Source organism: Mixophyes fleayi, chromosome 3, assembly GCF_038048845.1.
Source record: "Mixophyes fleayi isolate aMixFle1 chromosome 3, aMixFle1.hap1, whole genome shotgun sequence".
Lineage (NCBI taxonomy): Eukaryota > Metazoa > Chordata > Amphibia > Anura > Limnodynastidae > Mixophyes > Mixophyes fleayi.
The window spans coordinates 319,807,169-319,829,875 of NC_134404.1; the positions used below are offsets into that span (position 1 = coordinate 319,807,169).

At 39.7% G+C, this 22,707-nt stretch overlaps 1 protein-coding gene across 1 annotated transcript in view; it reads right to left on the minus strand.

The window, feature by feature from the left end:
* TTC7A (tetratricopeptide repeat domain 7A) overlaps window positions 1-22,707 on the minus strand; it is a 263,029-nt gene that overhangs the window by 170,411 nt on the left and 69,911 nt on the right. The window contains exons 10-11 of the mRNA XM_075204114.1: window positions 9,971-10,108; window positions 5,748-5,831 (exon numbers count right to left, since the gene is read on the minus strand). Of these exons, the coding sequence (XP_075060215.1) occupies window positions 5,748-5,831; window positions 9,971-10,108 (222 nt within the window). The remainder of the gene's footprint in view (window positions 1-5,747; window positions 5,832-9,970; window positions 10,109-22,707) is intronic.

The following is a 22,707-nucleotide window of genomic DNA, read 5'->3' on the forward strand; positions in this document are numbered from 1 at the left end:
AGTAGTGCACGCAGCATTGTCCATGTATATTATGGGGATTGGAAGAGGTGCAGAGCAACCAAGCACTGTCTAATATTATAACCATGCCCCCATGCTGGTCACGCCCATTGATGGCGTGGTGCGGAAACCCCCCTCTACAAATCCTGCATTTGCCCCTGTGCAATTCAAGACAGACAAGCTAGTCTTTGTAAAGGCATAAGTCTGTAATGTTCACTGCTAACCAGGGCCGTAACTAGGGCTGTGAGAGAGGGGCAACTGCCCAGTGCGTAACACTGAAGCGTTGCGCAGTTTATGAATATTTTAGGTTCATATGGTTAAAATTGTGGTCTATGGAGCGGAAGTTTTGTTTCTAGACCCCGCTAAAATTTTAAGTTACGGCTCCGCTGGCAACCATGGGTTAAACCTGGTAGTTCAAATGCAATTAAACTATTATTATTATTATTATTATTATTATTATTATTATCTGTTAGAGCTAAATAAAAAAAACTTATAACTATAAGTATAATATCTATAAGTAACAACAACTACCTTAAGAACAGAGGAATGCACATTAAAAATATATCAAATATTCAACACCAAAAAATAAATCATGCATTCAGCAGAAGTATGGGGGTTTTAACATACACATTAGGGAACGTTCATGAGGAACTTTTTTACTAGATTGATCGAAATGTGCCTACAAGTAAAACAAAAAATACATCCTTTAATGTTCCTTCTCCACCCTCTGCCAGCTCATTTAAATAACTCATGCTTGCTAACTCTCCCGGAATTTCCGGGAGACTCCTGAATTCCCAGGAGAGTAGGAAATTCTCCAGCATTCTGCCCACTTACATGAACACACCCGACCTGTATTCAACTCTACAATAGCCACCCTCAAGGATTTTGCAGCTGGCATCAGGCGTGCTTTATTAATGAGCCCCACATTGTGAACACACGTACTGACAATGGCAACCATCAGATAGAACATAGAAGTGGTACTGTGCAGGTGGACACAAACATGTGATACTGAGCAATTCCCATACACTTGCAGAGTAAGAATATACACTGAGAATTGCATGTGTAATCTAATAAGAGCTCCGTTGGGTCACACACACAGAAGAACAGATAATGAGAACGGTATACACAGTAGTACTGTGCATTTGGCTAATATTAAACCCTGGGATTAATGTTTAAAGAGCGCTGTCTATGTAAATCAGGAACAGATGGCAGTTATGGCATTGTTCGGCTATTTCTGTTTATATTTGCTGCAGGATCACCGGTTTTCATTGTCTTTTTGTCAGATCTGATGTGACGACCCTAGCAATCCTGACTCCAGGGGATCATAATTTATGAGAATACTGGTGTATTAGATTCCTGCGGAACTGTTATTTGTGGGGAGTTATTTAAACCCTGCAGTGGATGATATGACATAAGATGATTCATCGTGTCATGTTCAGTTAATGGGAGTGCAATAGGCCAGCACTTGGCGAAGTGACATCAAATAGCATCCCTGGTATTTTGAGGTACAGCTCAGTTTCAGTTTTGTCTCAGATTTCACCCACGAGGAAATACAAACTTCTCATACCACTATCAGCTGTGATGTAACTTCAAAAAATTAAAGTGATTTATTTTCACTTCTAGCAGAGAAAATCTAGGAATGCAATTCCTTGTACTTTACATGCTGATCTTTGTATGCGATGTCTTGTGGTAATTATATAATCACTGTAATAAACATGTATTTACAGAATTGTTTCATGGAGGCAGGAAAGCTGGACAATACCTTTCCTAGAAATAAAATACACACAGTTCTCCCTTCCACTATCATCTCTAGAACGGTCTACTCCCCGTCCTTGTTATTCAAATCAACTGATTATATAACTGCTGTGTATGAATAACGTATAATAAAAATAATAATATATATTTGGAGAAAATCAGCATACGCCACATTTTAATTTTTGATCCGGTATATCAGTCCCTCACCATTGAAGCAAACACTCTAATTTATCTACCACAACAACACATCAGGGTCTATTTAGTCAGAAGCTAATGGGCCCAATTTATTAAGGAAAGTGAGGCAAAAAAAAGAGTACATTATCTTCGGGACAAAACCATGTTGCAATACAAGGGTTGCAAATTAGTTTATTATTATGCACATAAGTTACATACTGGCTGTTTATTCATGTAGTACACAAATACTTGATACCTTTATTTTTACACTGATGTTTAAAGTAGATCTAGGACATGTCCTACTCCAACTATAAATTTGCACCCACATTTGAAATTTACCTCCCCCTCCAATGCAACATGGTTTTACAAAGGTGCAAAGTTACTCCTTTTTGTTGCTTGACTTTCCTTAATGAATTAGGCCCAATGGGCCTGAGTCATTCAGGAGAGTAAAGCATAAAAAAGGAGTAACTTTGTATCTGGGCAAAACCATGTTGCATTGGAGGGGGAGGTAAATGTAAAATGTGGGGGCCAGATTTCTAGTTCCGGTAGGGCATGTCCTAGATCAACTTTAAATTTCAGTGTACAAATAAAGCTATCAAGTATTTTTGTGCTAGATGAAAAAACAGCCAGTATTTAACTTATGTGCAAAATAATAAACTAATTTGCACCCCTTGCATCGTAACATGGTTTGTCCCAGAGAACATTTACTCCTTTTATTGCCTTACTTTCCTTAATGACTCAGGCCTTTAGGCTGCAGGAAGGGACCTTTCCACTCGAACATGACTTGGATGTTGCTGCGTGCACAGGTGTATGTCCCGGTTCTGGGCACGCTCAGTGCGAGTTTACAAAGACTACGGCACATATCGACGTTTCTGTTCCTTAATGAATCAGGCCCAACATGTTTCCCTAAATTTCTAAGAGAAAATAAGTGAACACAATCTCTGCAGGATGCACAGTTAAACATGACATATTTGTCATGTTTATTTGTCATGAATTAGGCCCAAAGACATTGGGCTTGATTCATTAAGGAACTTAGGCAAGAATTTGAGTAAGTTTCCTTACTTAAGTTTTCTGGGCAAAACCATGTTAGAATGCAAATACGTTTATTACATTCCACATAAGTTAAATACTGGCTTTTTTTCATGCGTTGTCTGTACAGCGCTGCGGAATCTCTGGCGCTATATAAAAAATGGTGATGATGATGATGTAGCACACAAATACTTGATAGCTGATTTGTACACTGAAATTTAAATTTGATATTTGTGTGCTACATGATAAAACAGCCAGTATTTAACTTATGTGCAAAATAATAAACTAATTTGCACCCCTTGCATTGTAACATGGTTTTGTCCAGAAAACTTAAGTAAGGAAACTTACTCAAATGCTTGCCTAAGTTCCTGAATGAATCAGGCCCCATATCATTAACAGATGACACTAAGTGAATGCTTCTATCTTCTGTGCTTTCTGCTAGTACTTTATATTCCACATATGTATTGGACGAATCATGCAGAGTATTGTCTGTTAGAGCAGAGCGGACTTAGACCCGTATTCAACAATAGAATACAGATGTCCGTATGCAAACATGTACCCCAACTGATAAGAGTTTAATAAATCAATGTTATACTAATGGGAACTTTCCATCTTCCTGTCATATGTTCTGCCTGAGCAGCAGTAGCCGTATTATCCATCTCTATGTACAATATGTCACAGTACACAGAAGTGGTCAAAGTAAACACTGGATGGACCATGGAGGAAAGACAATAGGGCAAGCTGTATCCCAGTCTATTAGGCATGTGTACGAGCGCTCAGTCATTTTTATGTTGGCTTTGGGTATACAAATAATATTTTAACATATAACCCTCTTTGCAGCAGCAAGAACTGTTTCCCATAGCATAGAAACATTATTTCTATAGAATAAAAACAAGTAACAGCAGTGTTATTGCCCGGCAACGTTCTATTGTCGTGGATAAGGAACCTAAGGTGAAATAATAGCCCACACTACTATCTTCACACTGGGCTGGACTATATAGCTGAAAGATAAAATGTTAAACCATATTTAATGTATTGTTTTATTTTCACCAGAAGAGAGTATTAAAAAAAGAATGAAAATTATTTTATTGCACACAGGTTCTCTTCTCTGCTTCGTGGATACTTGCAAGGTAAAAAAAAGCTGTGATGTAGCGAGTAAGCCGACCCTCCTACCTATACTACGTGTAAAGTGCCATTATATAAAGGTGACAGGTACCTTGTACAGAATGATTTATACCCATTGGTGTCACTAAGAATTAACTGTAAATAAACATAAAGTAACAAGCTCTGGTTACCACGGTATTCTTTAGTTTGTGCTAAATGATCTTCAACTTTAGAACACCTTAGGTGGTGTTTATCACAATGAGCAGGTAGAATACATGTACTGTAACCATAGCAACCAAACAAACATTAGTCTACATTAGACTGCTGGAAGACTTTATCTGATTGGTCTACTGAACATTACTGCTGTTTGCACCACATATTTAAACAAGCCTCATAGGGGCTTGTTCTGCATGGTTTAGGCATTTTTAAGTAAAACATTAATTTAAGAACAGTCTAACACAGGAGATATCTCCTGGATTAGGCAAATTACCGCATCAACCGCAGTAGCCATAATAATGGCAATTGTGGGCAATTTTATCAAATTTCAAAAAGCTTAGCTTTTTTCGGAACTTGCCCCCAATGGTGTTATCCGTTGAATCCTATGGGGAGAGCTTTGCGCTAGAGGGATCTTTGGATCTCTCACAGCAACTTACCTGCTCTCCCTTAAGGTTTCTATTGCAAAGTGGTCTTGGCCATGCGTGACCTTAGGCCAAAGTCACTTTGCAATAGTAACCTGGAATTGAAAAGTAAGTCATTGTCGAGGCAGCCTCCTATTGGACGCCCTGTCCCAAGATGATTTTTTTTATACATTCAATCGAAAAATCATCTGTCACCGATGACAGATAATAATTAACGGGGCAAAACCCTGTTAATTAATAAATAGGCCCCATAGTGTCTTTCTCAATACCTTAGCTAGACATAACAACGCCTTCTTCTCCCCCTTCCCTCATGTTGGCAGGAACGTGGTCAACCCACCAAGGAGTGTGTCTAGTAGTTAACCTTTTAATTGCACTACTAGACTGTCCATCCAGGACCCGTCCATTCTCCCGATCTTGGCTTCTTATTGGTCTTTGTGCACTATGAGTCACTCTGACCAAAGGCTGGATGGGTGACAAGGCTGAGAAGGCTATATCATAATATGGGCAGCACGGTGGCTAAGTGGTTAGCACTTCTGCCTCACAGCGCTGGGGTCATGAGTTCAATTCCCGACCATGGCCTTATCTGTGTGGAGTTTGTATGTTCTCCCTGTGTTTTGCGTGGGTTTCCTCCAGGTGCTCCGGTTTCCTCCCACACTCTAAAAACATACTAGTAGGTTAATTGTCTGCTATCAAAATTGACTCTAGTCTCTCCCTCTGTCTGTGTGTGTGTGTTAAGGAATTTAGACTGTAAGCTCCAATGGGACAGGGACTGATGTGAATAAGTTCTCTGTACAGCGCTGCGGAATCAGTGGCGCTATATAAATAAATGGTGATGATGATAATCATGTGTTAAAAAAATGAAAACATTAATCTAGCACCAACACTCCCCTCGGCTTCATCTATGGTCTTCATGACAAATCCTCTAAAAAAAATGTGAAGTGTTTACCCACAATCCTAGGTTGTGTTTACACGTACATGTTGTGCTGTTGTTGTTAGCGATTATGCTAAAGACACTCTATTTTCAGCGAATAAGAACTCTGACAAAGTTACCTTGCCACAAGAGATCATGGATAATGCCAATTGGTACCAAAGATGAAATTCTCCAAAGGCAAATTTCATAGCTCTTTCCAAACACTGCAAGATAAAACAAAACTGACATTAGGAAATGTGCTAAACCTGATGTATACAGTAATTTCAGTGATGTGCGCATATAAGGAATCATTGAAATAAAAACATTACATCCGTTGCATAAAGCTTTGCAAATTTACGTGTATATGCAAGTTGTCCTACAGAAATAGACTACAAGTAACTGTCATAAGTTTATATTCTAAAGATTCCAGAACTTATCAGATCTAACAATGTGTAAGATAATGTTTGTGATTTGTGGGGGGAGCAGTTTTTCCTGTGCACCAGACTTCATGTCTATAACTCTATTAAAGGGACTCTTGACTAATTTTTGGTATTCCCCTTATGATATCTCTCATGGCAACGGTGTCCAAACTTAGTCCTCAAGAGCTACAAACAGTTTGTGGTTTCAGGATATCTTTATTCATGCACTGGTAAGTTCATTTATCTGGCTCGGTCATTAATTATCCCACCTGTTTCTCCAGTTAGAAATCCTGAAAACATGACCCGTTGGTAGCTCGGTTTGAGCACCAGTGTCTTATGGAGTCATGAAGAAATATATATTATTCTTAGTGCAATGCTTCTCATGCATGTAGTGACAGTTTCAGGCACATGAGACGGCTGTTTGGGGACCTACACTCCTGCACTTTGCCAGCTTTCAAAGCTTCTCTTATTTTATTTGTCTTTTGTACATCTGCGCTCTATGATTTGTTATGCTAAAATGTCTGGGTTTGGCTTTTATGGTTCTCAATAGGGATCGATGATCCCTACGGGAAACTCTGTTCATTCTCCATCCACCAGTCAGATAACACAAACGATCAAAGGAAGATAAGATCAAAATCACCTGTAAGTACTAAGTACTGCTGCTATTGGCAAATTATCTATCAAAAGTTCTAAGCACTACAGCCAGAGGGGGCAAATACTTCCATAGGATAATTGTAGTTCATCAACATCCATGTCCTGTGATGTTCATTATCAGCCTGGGCTCCACTTGGTCTAGAAGTGGCCCTGCAAGGGCCCTTTTAGTATCCAAAATACAATTAAAGAAAACAAATGAAGTTAAAGGGCCTTTAAAGAGCCACTCCAAAGCCTCAATAGCAAATAGCAGTATACAGCAATTTATTCATTTGAACTGATTGTGTATAAATTACATATAGATTAAATACTGTACACATATAGATGAAATATGCTTATAGATGACATATACATATATATTACATACTGTATACATATAGATGAAATATACATATAGATAACATATGCATATAGATTACACACTGTATACATATAGATAAAATATACATATAGATGACATATACAATTGATACAGCTGTCACAGTATAGGAACTTTTTCCCAGCTACCTAACTACAAACGTTTGCATACACTGGGAGCCACTTACAATGGAGAAGTATAAAGCTGACAATGACCATATGCAACATCTTTAAGCTTGTACCACCAGAGAGATTCTATGGACAGAGGTGAATCTGTGTGACAACCCCAGAATTCAGCTGAGCAATGGGTGAAGTAACGAACATAAAGCATATATCAAGCTGTGACCATCTCTCTGTAATGTTTTATAGAGATTTACAGACATATAATCTGTTTTTGATGCCCCAGAGTGATATTAACCCTCAATGTCAACTGTTTGGTGTCCTATCTGCACAGATCACACCAATCGTATGTACCAAAAAACAATGTAAGTAAATTATTAAGAATGAAATATGTGACACATAAATGAAATACATCCCCGTGTCCCGTTTCTTACTAGAGGCGCTTTCACTATGAATCTGAGAATAAAATGAGCAGTAAAAGTACTAAAGTAATGGTGATTTGCTGAGTGGAGTCAGTAGGGAATGATAATAAGGATACTTGGGTCAGTGGCCTTTTGCCCCAAGCCTCCAGGCGGGTCCAAGCCTTCCGCATTCAAAATCACGGCTGCTTATACAAGACATAAACTGAGCTTGTGTTCAGGGGCTTGCTGTGTAGTCCAATGAACTTGGGGGGAATGCTATATCTGTTTATTGTACAATAATTTGATCATGAGGCTTGCGCTCAATACTTGAACACTTGGGGCGAGGTATGCACATAGGTGTGTGTTTAGGCAGACAAAATACTGCCATAGGTGACGCATTTATTTGCAGTGCAACAGTTTGCTGGGAATGACCCCTATGATATTACCGGAATTTGTTTGCACAGATATATATTTGTTATCGTTACAATATAAGAGCCGCTGTTGGGACGGCTCGCTTGCTCCTGCTGCTGCTCACGTACCGGCTATTGACAGCCGGGACGTCACTTCCGCATGTCTTGTCCCGGCCATCGTCAGGGCAGCGATCGGAACGCTCTGTTCTCGGCACTGCGTCCCGGCAACTGCTGACCGTGCGCAGAGGGGCCTGAATTAATTGGTCAGTCCCTGGGGCTAATAATAGGGCTGATGCCCAAGGCAGCTCATTGGTCCATGTCAGTATTTATTAAGGCGTTATAGCGTTTGTCTGACCCCCTAGCTGAACTGCTCCAAGTGCTATGGAACCTCTGTCTGTTGATTCCGATTCCTGTTATGAGCCTTGTCTTTTGTCTGGACCCTGCTTGATCTCTGATTGCCCTGACCTCTGGCTTTGATACTTGTATATTCTTTTGCTTGCAGCCAGCTCTTCTGCTACGGATCCCTGACCCCGGAATTTTTCTGATCATCCGCTTCTGTCTTGGCTTTCGTCTCCTACCTCTCTGTTGCTGTATTGTATATAAAGTTCTACTACACTAGAGTTAAGACCTGGGGGCATCTAAGTACCTGTGAGCGCAACAAGCTCTACGGGCTGCTATAGGTGAACCTCTGTTCACCAGTTCTAGAAGGTTATTTCAATAGCCACTAGCCTTAAAACTAGTATATTAAGTTACATATTACATGGAAGTAACAATTTAATTAACTTTGCGTTGGGTCTTTCTACTTTTAACTCACTAGTCTGGAACTGTAAGTCATTGTGGGAAATACTCAGGATTTTAGATGGACACTTTCATCAAACAATACCTTGTATTAAATGATCATGTGTCAAAATCAATTAAACCATGAATTAATCCAAGACATCAGTTAGCCAAATAATCTCTTATCTGACTTCCACCTGAAGGGGCTACCTGTTGGTTTTGTTTATTTTGTATTTGTAGAGAAATAAATGAAAATAAGTGTCACTTTAAAGTGTACCTGTCATACAGGTGTACAATGTACCATTATTAACACACATACCATTATTGGGGGGAAATGTGATGCAAAACTGTCTCCCTCCCTCTCTCTGTCATAAATGTCTTGACAGTATTATAATTAGCACATTGGTCTCATGTGACCATTCAGAGCCAATGTACTGAGTGCTGGCAGCTTGGTGATGTCACACAATGGTTGCTATGAGCACACTGAGCATCCTCCTGTTCATGAATATCCATAGCTGCCCAGGACACGGCTAACTTTCTGCAGTCATGGATAAGGTGAATATAGAAGTAACTATAGCAGCGGTTGTACACGATAAATGTAACATGTTTATTAATGTGTTGTCTTTTCAGATATCTGTTTTATATGCAGTGTGTAAGTAACAGGTCTGCTTTATATTAAGACAGCCACAATATTTCTTTGCTGTCAGGAATTATACAAAAGAGGACAAATGAGTGACACATTTGGAGAAAATCACAATAGAGTAAGTTAACAACGGGAGTGTACTATGTGTGTGCGCAGTACAGAGAACTCACATCAATCCCTGCCCCATTGGAGCTTACAGTCTAAATTCCCTAACGTACACACAGACAGAGAGTAAGACTAAGGTTAATTTTGACAGCAACCAATTAACCTACTAGTATGTTTTTGGAGTGTGGGAGGAAACCAGAGCACCCGGAGGAAACCCACGCAAACACAGGGAGAGCATGAAAACTCCACACAGAAGGCCATGGTCGGGAATTGAACCCAGTGCTGTGAGGCAGAAGTGCTAACCACTAAGCCACTGTGCTGCACCAATACTTAGCTATCAACATAGGTAAGGTTTAACTGAACCTTGCGTTATATACTACATATCATATTCTGTCAGACTAAAGCGTAGCTGAAAGAACATCAGAGAGTTCTGCACATGGAGTGCTGCACAGAAGTATGGGCCATAACATAGCACAGTACCTCAGAAAGCATGGCATACTGCCCTCTTCTGGCCATCGTGATACTCAGAAGGTCATACACTGCAGATGCATTCTGAAGGCTAACGGCGCGGTCTTCCTTCTGGTCTGGAGCCTGGCTGATAACACCGTCTCTGTTGGCCTGTTATGATAAAGACGCACAAGTCAGAGAATGTGTTACTAGTTTACAGAAGAGATTTATGTGTTCAATTGTAAAAATGACCATTCATTCCAAAAATTAGAACTGACACCCATCAATGCTAAATATAGTTTATTCAACCTCAAAATGGGACAGTTGTATCCAATGCAGAGAGCACAGCCAAGCTTATCATTGTGTTTATTATAAGGGGAAACAAAAATCTGCTTGTTCAATTGTAGAGGGCTTTGGAGTATGCTGACACTAAGCAAATAAAGGATAATAATAATAATAATAATAATAATAATAATAAAAAATAATAACAACAATATTTGTAATAATGATATAAAGACACAGTAGAAAAGCACAGAAAATACACATGCCAATAAAGTAATCTGAATGTTGACAACCACTTTAGAACTTCTCCCAAAGTTACCAAAATTACATTTAGGTATAAAAGTTGCACTGAACCAGTTCTACCAATCAGAATGTCTGACATCGCAGTATTCAAAAGAGAGTAGTATATACAATTGGACACATTGGCGCACAGTGCGCCTGATTCATCTTCGAACGCAATGTGAACGCCAGTATACAAGTACAAGCGGATCTCAAGAACTGTTTCCATTTGAACCTGGGTATAAGTACTCTCTGGCTATACGTTATTTGCCGTTTGCAGTAGAGATGTTCACTGACCCCCGTGTTTTGGTGTTATTTTTGGTTTTGGATCTGGATTAACTTCGTGTTTTGGTTTTGGCAAAACCGCCCTCACATGTTTTGGTTTTGGATCCCTGTTTTTTTTCTAAAATCCCTATTTCTTTTGCTAAAATCACATAATTTGGCTCTTTTTTGTCCCTACATTATTATTAAACTTCACTAACATTAATTTCCAGTCATTTCCAGTCAATTTTTGCCAAGTGACAAGAACACTGGTACCCCTCCTGTTTCTGTGTGAGCAATGGCACTGGAGACTGGAGAGTGACAAGAACACAGCTACCCCTCCTGTTTCTGTGTGAGCAATGGCGCTGGATCTCCTGGGGAGGGAGGTACTTATGGAATACAAAACTTGCGAGACCCAACAACGCAAAGATGACGTTTTGCCTCAATTCAGATCCGGGGACGCGCGAAAGTACCGAGCTGGCTCGCGAGCCTACTCGGATTATCTAAGTTCAGGTGGGCTCGGTTTTCAGAAAACCAAACCTGAGCATCTCTAGTTTGCAGACAGACAGAACACAGTGCAGTACACGCATATGTAAATGTGCAATATACAGTCCCATCAGAACGCTGCAAAAAAAAAAAATTCTATTAAATAAATTAACAACTCTTAATACTATAATCATTAAAATACATGATAGAATGTTTCTTATTTTACATGAAATACATAAATCAAGATGTCCATAATGCATACTGTACATAAAATGCATTTTTATAGTTTATCTTCCTTGCATACACATGTTCTGTGCAATCTAGTAGCATGCATACGTGTAGTCACCACCATCAGCCAGCATTTAGATCTGCCCTGTAGCTGGTGCAAGTGATACGGCTAAAAACCACGAAACAAGAGATGCCCAGAGCTTGAATCGGACAAACGTGTGTGCGCGCGACCTGGACACAGCTTTACTTTCCATCCAAGTTCCGCCATTCAAGTCATAGGCAGTCGGCAGTGTCATTTGCGTTTGGACATGAATTGGATGAAATTGCGTTCACTGGTGTAAGGCCTGTTTCCTAGCATGCACAGAGCAATGTCACACAAGATACGGCATGCAATGGGATTTGCACCCAAAGTTGAATCAGGCTCAGTATGTACATAGAAAAAGACATATACAAAAAAAAGCATATTAACATGTGTATGTTGAATCGGACATATCTCAGGAGTCCGATTCAAAAGGGTAGTATTAGCACCAAGCATACATCAGGCGTATGTCTATATACTTACGCCTAACGGTGGCCTAGAGATGTGGCATGACAGTGTTAGTACTAGATGCTAAAGTCGCATTAACCTTTTTCTACATACTGTTCCATTCGTGGTCCTTATCAATAACTCATATTTCTCTCTTAGCGCTACATTCATCGAATGGTGGACATTAGGCAAGTGTGCTTGGGCAAAAACAGTTCAGAGGAAATTATCTACTCTACAATGCAGGAACACTGCATATTGATTTGCTACATTACTTTTAGTGATGACTTGCTCTAGAACCTTATCAGGTTGTGTTCTGCAATCCTATTTTAAAAACTTGCTTAAAAATAATTTGTGTTACCTGGAAAACATCTAGCATTGCAACTAGGGATGAGCGCACTCGGATTTATGAAATCCGAGCCCACCCGAACGTTGCCGATCCGAGTCGGATCCGAGACAGATCCGGGTATTGGCGCCAAATTCAAATCTGAAACTGAGGCTCTGACTCATAATCCCGTTGTCGGATCTCGCGATACTCGGATCCTATAAATTCCCCGCTAGTCGCCGCCATCTTCACTCGGGCATTGATCAGGGTAGAGGGAGGGTGTGTTAGGTGGTCCTCTGTCCTGGTAGATCTCGTGCTGTGCTGTTTAGTTCTGTGCTGTGCTGTTTAGTTCTGTGCTGTGCTGTGCTGTGCTGTGCTGTGCTGTGTTCTGCAGTATCAGTCCAGTGGTGCTGTGTGCTGTGCTCTGTCCTTCTGAGGTCAGTGGTGCTGCTGGGTCCAGTGCTGTGTCCTGTTCAGTCCAGTGGTGCTGTGTCCTGTGCTCTGTGCTTCTAAGGGCATAGTTATTTCCCCAATATTCCCCTGTGTTTAAAAAAATAAAAAAAAGTTATTTAAAAAAATACCAAAAACTAATTTAATTTTTTTTAATTACCACAAAATTTGCACAACCAATCCTGCAGTATAAGCCCATTGGTACTGCAATATTACCAAGTTCACACATTCAGCAGTAAAAGTCCAGTGGTACTGCAATATTACAAAGTTTACACATTCTGCAGTATCAGTCCAGTGGTGCTGTGTCCTGTGCTCTGTCCTGCTGAGTTCCGTAGTGCTGCTGGGTCCTGTGCCGTGTCCTGTTCAGTCCAGTGGTGCTGTGTCCTGTGCTCTGTGCTTCTAAGGGCATAGTTATTTCCCCATTATTCCCAAGTTTTTAAAAAATAAAAAAAAAGTAAAAAAAAAATTACAATTAAAAATTAAAAAAAAAATATATATAATTATAACCAAATTTGCAAAACCAATCCAGCAGTATAAGTCCATTGGTACTGCAATATTACAAAGTTCACACATTCTGCAGTATCAGTCCAGTGGTGCTGTGTCCTGTGCTCTGTCCTGCTGAGTTCCGTAGTGCTGCTGGGTCCTGTGCCGTGTCCTGTTCAGTCCAGTGGTGCTGTGTCCTGTGCTCTGTGCGTGCTTCTAAGGGCATAGTTATTTCCCCATTATTCCCAAGTTTTTAAAAAATAAAAAAAAAGTAAAAAAAAATAAAAAATTTTAAAAAAAAATAAAATATATATAATAATTATAACCAAATTTGCAAAACCAATCCAGCAGTATAAGTCCATTGGTACTGCAATATTACCAAGTTCACACATTCTGCAGTATCTTGTGCTACATATAATGGAGACCAAAAATTTGGAGGATAAAGTAGGGAAAGATCAAGACCCACTTCCTCCTAATGCTGAAGCTGCTGCCACTAGTCATGACATAGACGATGAAATGCCATCAACGTCGTCTTCCAAGCCCGATGCCCAATCTCGTAGTACCGGGCATGTAAAATCCAAAAAGCCCAAGTTAAGAAAAAGTAGCAAAAAGAGAAACTTAAAATCATCTGAGGAGAAACGTAAAGTTGCCAATATGCCATTTACGACACGGAGTGGCAAGGAACGGCTTAGGCCCTGGCCCGTGTTCATGACTAGTGGTTCAGCTTCACCCACGGATCTTAGCCCTCCTCCTCCCCCCCCCCCTACAAAAAAAGCTCAGTTTTCCCAAAAGAGGCACTGGCGGGGATGCTGATAACATCTGGTCCGGACTGAAGGACCTGCCAACCATTGCAGACATGTCTACTCTCGCTGCATTGGATGCTGTCACAATAGAAAAAATTGTGGATGATTACTTTGCTGACACCATCCAAGTAGACATGTCAGACAGTCCATATTGTTACTGGCAGGAAAAAAAGGCAGTTTGGAAGCCCCTGTACAAACAAACTGGCTCTATTTTACCTGAGTTGTCCCCCCTCCAGTGTGTACTCGGAAAGAGTTTTTAGTGCAGCGGGGAACCTGGTCAGTGAGCGGCGAAGGAGGTTGCTTCCTCATAACGTTGAAAAAATGATGTTTATAAAAATGAATAATCAATTCCTCAATGAAGTACAGCACTGCCCTCCAGATACTACAGAGGGACCTGTGGTTGTGGAGTCCAGCGGGGACGAATTGATAATGTGTGATGAGGAGGAAGTACACACTGTAGGGGGAGAGGAATCAGAAGTTGAGGATGAGGACATCTTGCCTCAGTAGAGCCTGTTTAGTCTGTACAGGGAGAGATGAATAGCTTTTTTGGTGTGGGGGCCCAAACAAACCAATCATTTCAGCCAAAGTTGTTTGGTAGGCCCTGTCGCTGAAATGATTGGTTTGTTAAAGTGTGCATGTCCTATTTCAACAACATAAGGGTGGGTGTGAGGGCCCAAGGACAATTCCATCTTGGAACTTTTTTTTTTGCATTATATGACCAATCAACAGTCGTTTGCCATGTTCAAAAAGTAAAACCAAATTTAAACAAATTCAAGAAATTAAACCAAAAGTAAAATGCCCTGTCATAATTTAAAACAAGAGGTATTGACGTGCTCTAAAACTACTGTATTGTTGTTTATATTTTATAAACACTACACTTGAAAGCTTGAGTCTTTCAATAAAAAAGTAACTGTCCATTGCACGAATATTTGCAACAGGGACAATTTTAGGGTTAAGAAAGTCAACTAATAACACTTCGACGCTGTCTGTCTTTATAAACACTACACTTGGAAGTTGGAGGAGGTATTGTGGCCCCGGCACCAAATTTACTACCGGGGCCACTCCACTGTGCAGTCCATATTTAGGTGTATCAGATATTAAACAACGGTGACAGTTGATGCCCAATTTTTTAATTATATTGTGGCCTCGGTACCAAATTGTGTACCGGGGCCACCACACTACGCAGTCCATACCCTTTTTTGGTGGAATTCTGACCCGTGGAGGGTTTTTTAATTATATTGTGGCCTCGGTACCAAATTGTGTACCGGGGCCACCACACTACGCAGTCAAGATAGATAGATGCGTATCATAGATAAAGTACATTCAGTGGTGTGGGGCAAATTGAAAAATATTCAAAATGCACTGACATTATCAAAAACAAGAGGTTGTCACACGCTAAAACTCCAACATGTATATGATGGAGAGGATGGAGGAGCAGCCGTATGTGTAGTGTAATGCAGACCTGTTGAAGGTTTTTTATATATTTTATTGTGGTGCCCAGTGCCCACTCCTCTAGGCAGTCCAGGTACATTTATTGGTGCGAATCATAAAAGTTCAGGGTTTTTAATATATATTGTGGTGACCCACTCCTCTACGCAGTCCAGGTACATTTATTGGTGCGAATCATAAAAGTTCAGGGTTTTTAATATATATTGTGGTGACCCACTCCTCTACGCAGTCCAGGTACATTTATTGGTGCGAATCAAACAAGTTGATGGTTTTCTTATTATATATATTGTGGTGACCCACTCCTCTACGCAGTCCAGGTACATTTATTGGTGCGAATCATAAAAGTTCAGGGTTTTTAATATATATTGTGGTGACCCACTCCTCTACGCAGTCCAGGTACATTTATTGGTGCGATTCATAAAAGTTCAGGGTTTTTAATATATTGTGGTGACCCACTCCTCTACGCAGTCCAGGTACATTTATTGGTGCGATTCATAAAAGTTCAGGGTTTTTAATATATTGTGGTGACCCACTCCTCTACGCAGTCCAGGTACATTTATTGGTGCGATTCATAAAAGTTCAGGGTTTTTAATATATTGTGGTGACCCACTCCTCTACGCAGTCCAGGTACATTTATTGGTGCGATTCATAAAAGTTCAGGGTTTTTAATATATATTGTGGTGACCCACTCCTCTACGCAGTCCAGGTACATTTATTGGTGCGAATCATAAAAGTTCAGGGTTTTTAATATATATTGTGGTGACCCACTCCTCTACGCAGTCCAGAAAGATACCTTGTTGCAACGTTTTGGACTAATAACTATATTGTGAGGTGTTCAGAATACACTGTAAATTAGTGGAAATGCTTGTTATTGAATGTTATTGAGGTTAATAATAGCCTAGGAGTGAAAATAAGCCCAAAAACTTGATTTTTAAACTTTTTATGTTTTTTTCAAAAAAAATCCGAATCCAAAACCTTAAATCCGAACCGAGACCTTTCGTCAAGTGTTTTGCGAGACAAATCCGAACCCCAAAAATAACGAAAATCCGGATCCAAAACACAAAACACGAGACCTCAAAAGTCGCCGGTGCACATCCCTAATTGCAACTATGACTTAATGCAAAGATTAATTCCTACTTTTGTTGATTATTATGTTACATAACAAACAGATGCTGTACAAAATGAATAGGCTCACAATGTGTTTGATATTGGAGCATTCTATAATAGCGAGTAAGACCTATTGACCACCCCTGATTATATCTCTGCTGCTGATACTAAGATACTGAGGGGTAACTGCGGGTATGAAAAATGGAGATGTTGCCTATAGCATCCAATCAGATTCTAGCTGCCATTTTGTAGAGTATTATAAATAAATTATAACTAGAATCTTATTGGTTGCTATAGGCAACATCTCCACATCTGGATATATTTACCCCTTAGTCTCTTTTGAGCCACAAATAAATAGATATACCTAGGCAGAAACATACATCTCTTTTCCTGGGACTCTTAAAAGCAGCAACTTGGAATTCAACTGAAATAGTACAAACATCTCTGTTTTAAATACAAAGAGAACCGCGCTTGTTCTCTCCTCTTAGATCCGCTGGTCTCCCTGCTCTGTGTGGGCAGTGATCAGCGGTGAGATACATTCCGGATACACGGATCTGTCATCAGAGTTCTCCTGACATCGGCTGGTAAGGCAGCTTCTATCCTGCTTAATTTTCCAGTGTGTGAACCTGTGGTTCTAATAGATTGGGAATTAACATAACTTCCAACATTATTACTTCTCTCCCTAATATATGTATTTGAATTGAGGACCTGTTTACATATGCTTTTGAATTGTAGACTTCCTATTGTTAATATACATGTGAGCGCTCACAGACATTATATATGAATATGTGCAAGTAATTTGTTTTATGATTTCAAAATGAATTATAATCATAGTTGCAGCATACCCTATATACCTAGGTGAGCCAGCTCCAAATGATTTGCTTATTTAAGAAATTATTTGTAAATGTAAGAATGTGAATACAAGAATTAATTATGTTATCTGCTCACAAAGAAACACACTTGCTCTTTTCTTACTTTGCCGCTAACTAAAATGAGTCCAGAAGGGTGCAAGTTTGCCACCTAGATAAATCGTGTTTTGCGATTCAGGGGTGCAAATAGATTTTTTTGCATGCAAAGAAAATCCTGGCTGCTTTTGCATGTAGCACACAAATACTATCAGCTTTATTTTAATGAAAGAGGAAGCTCAGCTAGAGGAGATGCCTTGATGTTGGCAGGTGAGCTTAATCCCAATATAGCTATATTGTGCACACAATTCTCTTTTATGTATATGCTGACACATAGTGATTTATATATCGCTTGCTTGTGAGCGACGGACAACAACTTTCTCGTTTGCACAGTTTTATTTTAAAACTATAATTTAGTTGTGTTAGGGCGCCCACCTCCCAAGTCTAACCTCACATTAGAAATCTGTGTCCCCACTATCCCCGTAAAGCAACATGGATTTGCCTTCTAGCTAGATTTACTCTATATCCTAAATTATTATTATTATTACCATTTATTTATATAGCGCTACTAATTCCGCAGCGCTGGACAGAGAACTCACTCGCATCAGTCCCTGCCCCATTGGGACTTACAGTCTAAATTCCCTAACAGACAGACAGAGAGAGAGACTAGGGTCAATTAGTCAGCAGCCAATTAACCTACCAGTATGTTTTTGGAGTGTGGGAGGAAACCGGAGTACCCAAAGGAAACCCACGCAAACACGGGGAGAACATACAAACTCCTCATAGATAAGGCCATGGTCGGGAATTGAACTCATGACCCCAGTGCTGTAAAGCAGAAGTGCTAACCACTAAGCCACCATGCAATGTCCAATATGTTGTGCTCATATAATTAATTTTGTAGACTAAATATAGTTTTGACAAATGACACTTCATACTAAGACCACTTTACCATCCTAACACTTACTCATCTTACATGTGTGCCTATACTTTTAGATTGTAAGCTCCCGCAAGCAGCTCTACCTGACGTGTCTTAGTTTCGCCGTTTTTCCCACTATCTGTAATCAACACAACTGTGCAATGAAACAGAACGTCGGCAATTTATAAATAAAAGATAACTATATCAAATTTGAATTTTTGTTTTTCTCTTTGTGAATAACGACCAAAAAAACACATTTAAAAGACCAACTTTTTCCTTATCCTCTATAGTTATTTTCACTACTTTATCATTTAGTGATCCAATATTAGTCGTTTCATTTTTCTTGCTGTTCATAACGATGAAAAACATTTTGGGATTAGAGTTGCTATCTCTTGCAATCTGTTTTTCAGTCACTCTACGGTAACCTGATTTCCTTTTTACATATTTTACTACATCCTTTGTATTCCTATAATGAACTGTAAGTCCCTTTAGTTTCAACAATTAAAATGTTCCATTTTGACCCTTATGGCCTCCAGTATTTTTCATCTCCAAATTTTTTTTTGCCTTAAAGTCTGTACTTGCGACAATATTTATGTAAAATATTTTTACAAAAATCCCACTTAGTCTTTATGCTTTTTATTAGTAGTGTTAGAACAATATTTATTCAAATACTTATTATGACAACTACTGTACTGTTTGTATTTTGTAGCTTTATTAAGTTGTTAATAAAGTTAAAAAATACAAGACGGGAAACTGGAAACGGACATTTGAGAGTGACGTATGTAATGTAGTATGTAGAAGTTTTCCTCTTTAATTAAAACACCATTTTAGCTTAAACAAATGCCTGGGCAATGTCCAGAATTGTCTGCTACTTACTGGCATCGGGCCCATAATAACAATGAAGCTCAAGAAAAAGTCAGAAACTTAAGAAAAATGTCTGTTTGTAGTAACCCACTGAAGTTCATAGCGACCAATCTAACAAAACCAGAACTACCAGTCATGGAAATATAAAGTCAAGATAGTGCTAATAAGGAAAGGAATGTGGAAATAGACACACAAGGACAGATATATATCCCACTCCCAGATGATTGGATTAAGAGAGATTAAAAAAAAGCACAAAGTTCCATCAACCTTAAAATAGATGATGACCAAATTGTGCACAAATGCAAATATAAAACTGCAAAGGAGATGTGGGAGGCCCTAGAGAAAGTGCATAAAAAAGGGCAAATCTCAGCAATAAATTATATTCAATAAGAAATATGGCGGCGGTACCAATCAGCGAACCAAGGCAACTGCCTAAAACACCGAGTTCCTGATTCATTAAGGAAAGTAAAGCAAAAAAAATTATTAGGTTTTCATCTGGGCAAAACCATGTTGAATTGGAGAGGGAATTAACTTTAAAATGTGGGGGGACAGATTTATAGTTGGGGTAAGACATGTCCTAGATCAACTTTAAATGTCAGTGTAAAAATAAAGCTATCAAGTATTTGTGTTCTACATGAAAATACAGCCAGTATTTTCCTTATGTGCATCATAATAATAATAATAATAATAATAATAATAATAATAAACTAATTTGCCAATTTTGTCCAGTAATTTTTTTTTGCCTTACTATCCTTAACGAATCAGGCCCTGAATGAGTGATATAGCGTCACTCATCCAGTGTTTTAATGCCCCTGCTTTGCCCCCACACAAAGCACCACTACTGACATGAAGGACAACCAGCCAGCAGCTTCTTACATGCGCCTCAATGTCAGTGTGGTGCATGCCAAGTGCCACACTCCCAACCTGAGGAGCAGAGGAATGCCAACCCCAATCCTGTCTGCTAAGGTAAGAAGCAGCAGGTGTGGGTGTTCAATGCCAGAGGGGTGGGGTTCCACTAGCGTGCAACCAGAACTGTCAACGGTCATGATCATTAAACTATTGACAAACAAAGCTGGTTAATGCCCAGCATATGCAGGACTGTATTAGGAGCCCTTAAGAAATGGTAGAGCCACTACGTGGCATTGGAGAAGGAAAAGACTTCCATGCAGCGGAGCTGCTACTCACTGATCTTCCAAAAGTGTATGAAATGTGTGTGACCACACCTGATGCTTAACAAGATGACGAGCTCAGGTTATAATACGTGAAACACAAGCTTGCGGATGAATAAAAACAGATAAGGAGAGCGCAAGCAATGTGCCCAGGTGCAATAGTTCATCGCATGAATGTTTTGTAGGCAAGAAACCCAAAAAGGTTTCCAACCCCGCTGCCGAGGTTGGAAAGCTAGAATGAATTATCTGAAGACGCAACATAACCAACGGAAGACTAAACGTGCTATAAAAAAGGATGATCAATGAATTATATGACTAACGATAAAAGCTTCTTCTCTCACTTTGACAAGAGTAAGACAGAAACGGTGATTATAGCAAATGGACAGAATATCATCATCATTTATTTATATAGCGCCAACATATTCCGTAGCGCTCTACAATTGGGGACAAACATAGTAAACTAATAAACAAACTGGGTAAAACAGACAAAGAGGTGAGAAGGCCCTGCTCCCAAGCTTACAATCTATGGGACAATGGGAGTTTGACACATGAGGTTAAGTCTACATTTTGCATTTCGGCCCAGCCAGGCTGTAAAGGTAAAAGTGACTCATAAGCTAAATGATCCTGTCACACAACAATGTTGGTCGGGGGGTAGTTGTCTTGTGTGAAATTTTGTAACGGGTAATAGGGTAAGGTAGTGAGGTTAAGAGGGTGGTTGAGGAATATTATAAGCTTTTCTGAAGAGGTGGGTTTTCAGAGAACGCTTGAAAGTTTGTAGACCAGAGGAAAGTCTTATTGTGCAAGGGAGAGAATTCCATAGAGTGGGTGCAGCCCGAAAAAAGTCCTGTAACCGGGAATGGGAGGATGTAATGAGGGTAGATGAGAAACGCATATCTTGTGCAGAGCGGAGTTGCCGAGTTGTGAGATATTTTGTGACAAGAGAGGAGATGTATGTTGGTGCATACCTCAGAAAGATTTCAAGTAGGTTAACAACACTGCTCGGTCTCCCCTACACTCACAAGAAAGCAAGCAGCAAAAATTGCACTATATGCAGCTAGTTTTGAAAGCAACATGTTGTCAGTGAAAACAACTCACAAAGCTAGTCACTTATGTAACAGTAAAGAAAGCTAGCTAAAGAACAGCTTGCTAACACTATCAAAACTGATCAAAGCAGCCAAACGATGAAATACACTAGCTGCTTGAAAGGGACAATGACAAGGAAATATTTAACAAAAAGACAACAGTAGCAAAGCTGAACAGCCTCTGGACAATACACATGGGTATGCATGGACCAATGAGCATTGAGACCACAGGAACTACAAAGTATTTTCTCACATTCATCAGTCAAGATACACAATAGTCGACCTGTTTCACAGGAAGGATGATGTACTGGAAAAACTCAAAGAGTATCTTGTTCAAGTAAACAACAAATTGGACATGATGCCAAAGATATTAAGTACAGATAATGGGACTGAATAATGCAAGAGGTAAGACACAAGCCACCCTGAAACTGAACGGAATTGTGTTCAAGATCACAGCACTATGCGACCATATCCTCTGTGAAAGCGGGTGAAATATGCTCTTTTATTCACAGATGCCAACAACATATTGGGGAGAAACAGTATGCAAACTTGTTTTCTCAAACATCAAATACCCCATTAAGCTACAAGAAAACTCAATATGCGCAGTGGAACAGAAAGAAGCCTGATCTACAGGACATTAGAATACTGGAAGCAAGGCCTATGTAAATGTTCCAAAAGAAAAATGTACCATGGTGGAAAGCTCATGCAAAGGAAAGTATTCTCGTTAACTACAGCTAGTGCCAAAGAAGATACATGATTCTGCATACAGACACCAACAAGATTACAATTATCAAAAGTGTGGTGATTGACAACAGACTGTTTTGTCACTCATATGTGACAAGGAGAGGGAGGGTAGGGGTCATATGTGACAATGACTGAGTAGGAGGCACGTGTTGATAAGGGGAGAGTTAGGGATGGTGGCATAGAGTGTGACAATGGCAGGTGGATGGGCTTAATGTGCCCCAGGAGGAGGAGAAATGTGCACGCGGCAGGACCACCCGAGTTTCAACTACATGTCTAATATACATAATACAGCCTTCCTGTACATTTGACATAGACATATGTGTGAGGTGGGGCCCCATGGCGTATATGTACAGTCCAAGGCCACAGGTAATTTTAACCCACCACTGACTGCATATATTCACTATGACACCATCT